Source organism: Malaclemys terrapin, chromosome 2 (genome assembly GCF_027887155.1).
Source record: "Malaclemys terrapin pileata isolate rMalTer1 chromosome 2, rMalTer1.hap1, whole genome shotgun sequence".
NCBI classification, from domain to species: Eukaryota; Metazoa; Chordata; order Testudines; family Emydidae; genus Malaclemys; species Malaclemys terrapin.
Genome location: NC_071506.1, coordinates 47,684,872 through 47,694,526, shown reverse-complemented (window position 1 = coordinate 47,694,526; position 9,655 = coordinate 47,684,872). Strand labels below are relative to the sequence as shown.

Below are 9,655 nucleotides of genomic sequence, written 5' to 3'. Positions count from 1 at the left end.
ATTTGACACACAAAATCAGGAAAAAGAGTGAGTCATAAATTTAGTTTTCTTCCAGTCTAGCACTTGTGTAAAAATTCACTGCCTAACAACTTTTTCTTTTCCATCATTTGTACCTGTCTTCTTGTTTTCTGTTAAATTGCCACATATAGTTGAGTGGCAGAAAATTAAACAGCTTTGACAAGCAGCAATCCCACATCTTACCTTACAAATACATGACCACTTACATTTCTCACCCTATTCCTACCCATCTTTCGCAGCTTGCCAAGAGCTCTAGCCCCTTGGGTCTGTCCAGTGATGCATGCCAAGATGGCTTATTCTCTTTCCTTATATCTTCCCAAACTCACTGTTTCGTTCCCAGACTCAGGATGACTGTATGCTGTTTTCCCTGCCTGTGGACTTCCCACCCCTGCTGATTTGTATGCACATGCGGCTTCCATTGTTTTTGGTCACACCTTGATTACTGTCATTGGAGACATAAGAATGGCCCTACTGGGTCAGACCAAAGGTCCATCTAGCCCAATATCCTGTCTTCTGACAGTGGCCAATGCCAGGTGCTTCAGAGGGAATGACCAGAACAGGTAGATACATGTAGATCACTGCCTTCCCTCCTGTTTCCCCCTTTGTTTGGTCACAGACTTTAAAGCATAATATCAATGAGTATTCATAATTCCTTGTATAGTGTTAATACATGCTTTCACAATTATATTAATCACCAGGGTGTCATCAGCTTTCATTAATAATTCTAGCTTATACCCATAACTCTTTGTACACAACTTGTACATACATCACACAATAATATTAATGATCTGTGCAGTATTAGTTTTCCAAGGATATGTTACATGCCACCTTTTGGGTATATATCATGACAACAGTGTGTTAGGTGTCATGAGTATGTCAGGTCTGACAACTACAAATGGGTCTCTTTGTCACAATAGGATATAAACAGTTTCCCATATGCTGGTGAAATGTAGAATTTGATCCACCAGAACGTTCAGGACCAGTCCTGCATTCTTTGTGTACCTAGACTGATGCCATATTTCTGAATGGCAAATGTTTTTTAACTGTAAGGGCCAGTTTCTGCTGGTTTCTTTAATGAGACTACATGGTGTAAGGCAATACTGAGTGTGAGGAATTGTGGCAGACTCTGGTCCTAAGCAAGCAACTGGGTTCTTGCTGGAACTTCAGAAAGGAAGCATTGTCAGTGTTTTAATTTTTTTACTCATTTAAAAAACACAGGCAGTTTATGCTCCTAGCTATCATTACATGCTTGGTATTAGCTAAATGAATGAAGGAAAAGAATTATGATTTCAATATTTTGGAATTGTAGTTGTTGGAAATTAATAATTATATTTATGGTTTCATAAGGCAGTTATTTCAAAGGGACTAGCAAGGGCCGGGGATGTATTTCTTGGGATCTATTTCCTCATCAGTGCGTAGATGACAAACTTTTGCTCAATGAGTGTATCTATACATCTTGCAATGAACTTCCTCCATTTGATCATGCAAATTACAGTGAAAATTGCACATATTCACACATTATCTGGACCCATCATATTCCTCTCTTCTAATACACAGATAAGATTATATACTGAAAAAATCTCAGTGAAGCCAGTGAGACTGGATTACAAGAAAATATATAACAAATATTTAATATTTGCAATATAAATGGGGGAATGATCTGTCAATCTTTCTAACTTTTTTTAAACCCTGAAATTTATGCATTGGAGTGCACCCAAGAACCCCAAGGGAGGTGGTGATAACTTTGAATTCTTCTTCTTTTTCTTCCCATCCTTAGAACTTGTTGCCATGGAGAAGAATTGTATTTGGCTGTGGTCGGTTAGTGCAATGTTTTCCAGAGTGTGAGATGTGCCCCATTGGGAGGAAGTGTGAAAAACTAGCATGAAGGTGTGGACAGGCTTCTTAATTTTTCTTCAGAATCCCAGCTTTCATTTAAAAATAAGGTAAGCTTCTAACTACTATGGTTGCGAACAAATCTTGGAAACATGAACTGAGTGTAACTTCTGCAAAGATCTCTGCCTGAATTTGCAGAGAGCTTGAAAAAACTAGTTCTGGATGTGATCTGGCTTAGTTATTTCAGTGGGTGCTTCCTCAAGTGATGCTGATGATATTTGAAATGCCAACATTACCTGTTCATCCTGTAAGAAAGAAGAGGCGGTATCACATTACAAAGATCTGCACAATTTTCTCTGAGTAATTTTAACAACAAATAGCAGGGCTGCTTGGGGGATGCTGCTGGCTTAAGAAGGGGCACATCTTTCAAAACTTTTGCTAATGCAGAATTAGTGTGTTTCTGAGCATCGCAAAAGAAATAGGTTTTTAGAAAGAATTCAAATTAGGAGAAGGGGTTTCATTCACTGAGACTGGGAGGTTGTTCCATGCACCGTGGCAAGCACAGGAGAAAACCCAAAAACAAAAGTGAGAGGAAGTAAATGGGATTAGTAGATTCTAAAGCCAAAATGGAGTATTATGATCACCTGTTTGACCTCCTGTATAACAGAGGCCATAGAACTTCTCCAAAATAATTCTTAGAGCATGTCTTTTAGAAAAACACCCAATCTTGATTTAAATTGTCAGTGATGGAGAATCCACCATGACCCATGGTAAATTGTTCTCCAATCCAGTAAATATGGCCTACATTCTTTGTTCCCAGATGTACATTTATATTTAACTGTATTAAAATGAATATTATTTGCTTATGCCCCAGTCTATAAAGCGATTCAGATTGCTCTGAATCAGTGACCTGTCTTCTTCATGATTTACCAGTCTCCCCTTTTTGTGTCATCTCTAAATTTTATCAGTGATGATTTTATGTTTTCTCCAGGTTATTGATAAAAAAGTTAAATAGCGTAGGGCCAAGAACCCATCCCTGTGGATCCCCACTGGAAACAGACGAGTTTGATGATGATTCCCTCTTTACAGTTATATTTTGAGACCTATCAATTAGCCAGTTTTTAATCCATTTAATGTGTGCCATATTAATTTTGTATTGTTCTTATTTTTTAATTAAGATGTTGTGTTGTACCAAGTCAAGCACTTTACAGATGTCTAAGGATACTATGTCATCACTATTATCTTTATCAACCAAATTTATAATCTCATCAAAAAAAGATATCAATTTATTTGGATAGGATCTATTTTCCATATACCCATGTTGACTAGCATTAATTATATTAACCATCATTTAGTTTTTTATTAATTGAGTCCTGTATCAACTGCTCCATTATCTTGCCTATGGACGACATCAGGTTGACAGGCCTATAATTACCCAGGTCATTCCATTTACCCTCTTTAAGACTTGGCACAACATTAACTTTTTTCCAGGTGAGGCTGGCTTCATTAGCAAAACACAGAAACAAGACATGATGTATATACTCTGGTGGAGTTGTGCAGGAGCGTGAAGTCAACTGGCCTGATTCTGATCTCACATTGTTTTTACATTGGTGAAACTGTTGACTCCAATAGTTACTCCTTGTTTTCAGTGATGTAAGAAAGATCAGAATGAAGTTCACTTGTGTGAATAAGATTTATTCAGATAAGTAAGATTTACATGAGGCTATTGTTTTATTAACAAAAGTACCTTTAAAGCTAAGTGTCCTTATAATTGAGGATGCTTATTGGCTCTCTGGATCAGGCTACATAATACCATATTTTTTGACACTGCAGAGTCTGGTACTCATTTCCTTTCCCATCTCCGTTTGTGCAAGAACAGCAGAATATGGGTTTCATTCCCTTCTTCTGCCAAATAATATTTTAGAACTTTTCTCCATCATTGTTGTTTTCAGAGAAGTGTATGATTACTGCTCCTAGGGGCCTGTGTGGTGATGTGCTGAAAGGAACAACTTCAAGAATAGATATAAAAATTACATACAATGGAATGCTGATATGCCAATTACTCTGCAGAGTTTTCTGGGGGAAAATAGAGGGACCCAAGAGAGACAGCAAAGAAAATCATTTATATGTTCACAATAATATAACTGAGTTATTAGATAAGAAACACAAGATAGCTTTTGTATACCAAAACCCCTTTAGCATTAAATTCTTCTACCTTGCATTCCTGAACAGTATGCTGTTGAAATATAGTGCAGTATTAAAATGTATTCTATGCAGAAACCTTCACACTGTGTTCTTGCAGGGACATTTCCATTGCTTGCTTGTTAAAAAAAAAAAAAGAAAAGAAAAGAAAGGAAAGGAAATTCACAGCAATAATAGAAGAGAAGAAATGCATTTAAAAGTGTATTTCCCCAGACACTGTGACAGAAAACCTACAGGTCTGTTCTACTATCTAGGCATTCCATTATTCCTGTTAGTGTCAATGAGGGTTGCACACTTGTATGGTGAGAGCAGGCCTTGTGTTCCGTTTTCTTTCCCTAGAGATTAAATTTCATATTGAACATATGTTCTATGCACACAGCAGAGACAAAGAAAAAAAATTGGTGCCATCACAGTGATCTTTATTAAAATCTAGCCAGAAATAGCAGTGACTTGAATCTGTCATTCTGAAGCATCTTCCTTCTAACACCGGTTTAATGAAAAGGAATCTGTACAGCCTTCCTTGTTACATTTCTTTGCTACTTTCTACATTTGAGATTTGAAATGTGTGTATTCTCCTTTACTGCTTCAGTACTCTAGGGCACTGTACTGCATATTTGGCCTTCTTTCTGAATTCTCTTTCATTGTAGAAGTTGGAATTAATATCTGCTACAGCCTTGCTTTTGGAGGAATTTCTGCCAAGAATACAAGCTTTTTGATCACAAGCATAGAATTGAAACAATAAATTAAAAGGCCTAATTTGTATTGACAATGATCTTCCTTTTTATAAATATACACATGTGGCTAAAATCTAGAAGCAATTCCAGGCAGATAGGAGAATGAACCAAAACCCACGAAGGGCTTTGATCCTTTTTGAAGATTTAGCCGAGAATGGTCATCACAACTTGGATTGTCACCCATGAACTCTTCATCATGACAGGATTTTTGATCTTGCATAAAGGCAAAATGTCAGCCTTTTTCATCTTAATAAGGATCCCTTTGAAATTCCACTTATCCCAGCACTTCTGTTCTTTTCCTCTTTTAAGTCCCAAATTTGAGTTTCTGGACTTTTTTCTTCAGGAAACAATTTTCTATCCTCCCTAATAGATGTATGATCAAACTCATCTGTGGTGCACCTCCACTGACCTAGCAGAGTTGCACCAGCAATAAATTTGGTCCATAAGGCAGTGCAGTGCAGGCAACCAACTAAACTGTTACTCTGATGCAAGGAATATTCACATACTGAAAGGCAGCAAAGGGCTTCTATTCAGCAAGGCACATAAATGCTTAAAGTGAGCATTCAACTGCTGTGCTAAATGGGGATTGACTGCTAAATTGTGGTATTAATTTTGTATTACCTTGAATAGAAAAGATTTGTGCCAGAAGAAATGCTTTTAGCAATCTGAATAAAGATGGAAATAACATTTGCAAAAGTTAATTACCTGGTTATCAAATTATTTAGTATGATGAAAAATAGCAGGCATACTAGTAAGTGTTATAGGGATGTTGTCAAGTTTAAAATACCTTTACATTTAAATACTTGTCTGAAATTGTTTTGCTATTATTACAGGTAACACAAAGATTACTGTAATTTAGGGATTAAGAAAAAATGAGCTATTTCTCTATTTGTATACTTTATGCATTTTATTGCACTTTCTGGATAGTCACTTTCACTACTTCTCTATAGTCAGTTTTCCTGGTAGTTTGTCTGAGTCTTTGAAATAGAAGCAGAAGTGACAGAAATGTTTTAAAAGTAAGACAAAAAATATGGCTGAAAAACTATAACAATTGGTGTGGGGACTTGGTAATAGGTGTAGTACCTGAAACTTCTGTTAGCTAATTTTTTGAAACTAAGGAAATGTCAAGTTCAGACTCCTTGTACATTTCTTTTCTTTAATGCAGCTGAAAAGAAGCGTTTATGTAGCTGTTGATCACATAGAGAAGTACTTATTATTTAATCCATAGAGATATATTATTATATGTCTTGTATTATGCATAAATAGTTTCCATTGTGTGCTTTTTGTGAATTGCTAACATCTGATGTAAAACTAGCTTTGACAATCGGAGACGACTACGAGCTGAGCTTCTTTGTTGCTAATACTTACAGAGCAACCCCAGCTGCACACCAGACACTGCTGCTTGCATGTGCTGAGATGCAGTGACCCACTCCTACCAACAGGGTGTATTTTCCTATTCCCTTTGTGGCTGTGGCTCTTTCCTGTTGCAGGGACATTGCTGTGGCCTCTTCTTCTGCACTTGGGTCTTCATTCTGTCTCCATTGCATGAGGCCCCTATTGAAATTCACTAGGTAACTACCTGGCCACTAAGAAGGGAGATTCGGGCAGTTACGCAGGAGCTGTGGAAAGACATCAGGAGTCACCTGGGGAAACTAGAAGGCTTAACAGATTTGCATAGAATTTTCTTCCTTAATGAGAAATTGAGTCACCTGGCTCAATCAGGGCTGGCTCCAGGGTTTTGGCTGCCCCAAGCAGCCAAAACAAAACAAAAAAAGCCGCGATCGCGATCTGCGGCGGCAATTTGGCGGGAGATCCTTCGCTCCCAGGCAGAGTGAGGGACCGTCCGCCGAATTGCCACCAAATACCTGGACGTGCCACCCCTCTCTGGATCGGCCACCCCAAGCACCTGCTTGACAAGTTGGTGCCTGGAGCCGGCCCTGGGATCAATGACTCTTCAGGCACTCCTGATCAGTCACTCTGACCAACACTCCAGTCAGAGGAGGATGCTGTTGCCAACTCTTGATTTTTATTGCAAGTCTCACAATATTTAGTGGAGTCATGTTTAGATGAGGGTCTCATCTCAGTTTTCATTTAGAAATCCAGTAAGTTTCTAGTCCTCTTGTTGGAGAGAAAAACGTTAAAAACCTGGCCCTAAAACCTCAAGCCACTGGGAATAAAAAGAATCCTAAATTATTATATTTTTAAATCTCTTGATTTTCTCTTAAGCCAATCTCATTATTTTTGAATGCTTGGGACTGGCAATACTGTAACACAATGACCCTGGGTGGGTCAGTCTCAGTCGGTATCTGTCTCTAAAATCATGAGTTTCTATTGTATGAAATAAAATATCTAGGTCTATTATTGCTAGGCTGTAGCGGGCTCCTCAATGTCTGGTAGTCCAGCCACTAGAGGGAGACAGTGGCACTCTGAATAATCATAGGTTGCTGGCTTGAATGTTGACAAGATAGCATGTGTCTTTATGACCTGGGAGAATCATGCTGGCTTTTTCTCTGTGACCTCACCTGAAGGAGGGGGTGGGAGGCAGGGGAGGGGGAGTTGGGATTCCACTGGGGCTCCCTCAGAAGAGACCATGTTGCTGCCTCTTGCTGCTTCTACTTCAGCTCCCAGCAAAGCACAAACTTGTGAGTGTGTAACTCTTTTTACTGCTGCTGAAAAAAACCTAATTGCTATAGGAGTATTGCTAAATCCCTGTTGTAATGGGACTAGTCGTGGGTTTAATTGGATTTTTTTTACAAGCCAATGGAACTAGTTTTCATGCTGAAATATTTACATATGAATGTTTTTATTTCTTTGTTTGCAGCATTCATTTATAAAATTTCTTAAGGTCTAGATATTATTGTATGAGATATTTGTATTTGTCTGCCCAGTACTGAGGACATTTAGGATGCTAGATAAATAATTTCCTTAGGGTTATAAACTTTTTTCTCATTTGAAATTTTATTTTATGTTTTAAAAAAATATTGAATTTATATGAAAATAATTCAAGTGTAACTATTAAAATCCATTGGACTGGTGCCACTAGTGTGATATAAGGGGAAACCCCCCCCACCAAAACCCAATACTGTCTGGCATAAAGACTGTAAAGTATATAAGATATCGCTGAAACCGCAAAGATTATAGGATGAAAATGAAATAGTCAAGGTAGCTTTTCAACATTATGACAACCATGACTCTGGCTGTTTCTAGGAATGCAAAGAATGGAATATTTTACTCATGAAGCTACTATTTTTTTTTAATTCTTTGTCTGGAGGAGGGTACTAGACAGACAGTCCCTCTTCAAGCAAAACATTCTCCTTTGTGTTATTTCTTTATATGGAAGATCTTTCCTAGGGTTAGGTGGAGGGATAATGTTTTCTTTCTTCTAAATGAAAAATGTACACTAAGGGTGGGATTTTCAAAAGTGCTTGGGCCTCATCCTGCTTCCACTGAATCACCCAGATGGGAGTTTTCCCATTACCTTCGGTGGCAGCAGAGCTGGGCGTTTCTGAATATCCCACCAGGGGTGTTCTGCTTCTTTGAAAACTGTTGCTGTTGTAGGCCAGGTGGGTGTTCAGAGTTTCCATCATTTAAAAAAGAATAATAAATCAATTAGGTTTAAATACATTCAAGTATTTATCAGCCAGATATCAATTCTAGGGCTCCTGCCCCCAAATGTGTCCTGGAATGATACTTGTGGAGTCACTATTACAGCTCATGACATAAATGTCTTTTGGAATGGCCTTGGGTTGTGGAGTACGGACTGTGATATGTTAAAATGGCTTTTCTGTCACCTCTTCACAGTGATCTTAGGTCAGAGAACTGATGCAATGGAAGAGAAGGAGAAAACAGCTTCCTTCTAGATCTGTGAAATGAGTGGAGACTACGTGTTTCATGCTCACGCTTTTGAAATTCTTTTGTATTCATGTTGCACTTAATTTCCTTTGAAAATTAGCCCTGTTTGCTCAGGGCCTGATCTGGATAGGGATGGAGCAGCTGCAGAGCTCCTCCACTGATTTCCATAAGAGTGATGGGTGCTCAATAGGGGTTCTGCATTTCTTAGGATGAGGACGTAACTGTGTCAGACAAACACCACGGGTGAGAAATTGGCCCCGCTGAAGTCAGTGGCAAAATTCCTATTGACTTCAGTGGGGCCAAGATTTCACCCTTAGGACAGCTAATCTTTTTGTGTGCTCTGAAATGATTGGCTCAATAAACTCAGAAAAGAGCAGCAATCTTCAGCTGAACAGTTATCTGGCCCATTCTTATTTGGAAACCCTATGAAAATCCCTGAACAGTAAAGAATGTGAGCTCCAAAACTGATAGTTTTCCATCTGTCACACAGACTTGCTAAGAAAGATGAAAAAATAAAACTAATTTGCTGGAATTAAAATGAATGAAGTAATGACTGTCAGTTGATTGGGCACAGAAACAGGAAATATTCACTCTGAGAAGTAGAAAAACACTTATATTTTAACTTATTGTGTTTAAAAATGAAACTCATGCTTTAATAATATGTATGTCCCTAGCCTTTAAGGAAGCTAATTTGGACCTTTTGTCTCCAATTGAAGGGCTTATGACATTTACACCTTGAGTGAAACACATTCCTGGCACTCATCCTATAACATTTAGTTTGGCCTAATTATTTTCAGTGATGAGTCAGGGGCAGTTGAATGTGCTGCATACATCCAAAGGCTATACTAGCACTGCTTCATTAGGCACATGCTACATGCCCAGGGACCCTCACGGCAGTTAAGCATCTGTGCCAATTTAGACTTTCATGTTTTCAAAAACTTTTCTTGAAATATTTTACATCTCTTTTTTCCCACCCTGGTCCCAGCAGCATACGGTCCTCTATCATTAAGTCCTAT

At 38.3% G+C, this 9,655-nt stretch overlaps 1 protein-coding gene across 1 annotated transcript in view; it reads left to right on the top strand.

The window, feature by feature from the left end:
• The first annotated feature begins 7,377 nt into the window (after nt 1-7,377).
• CNBD1 (cyclic nucleotide binding domain containing 1) overlaps nt 7,378-9,655 on the top strand; it is a 323,306-nt gene continuing 321,028 nt past the window's right edge. The window contains exon 1 of the mRNA XM_054017211.1: nt 7,378-7,429. Within this exon, the coding sequence (XP_053873186.1) occupies nt 7,378-7,429 (52 nt within the window). The remainder of the gene's footprint in view (nt 7,430-9,655) is intronic.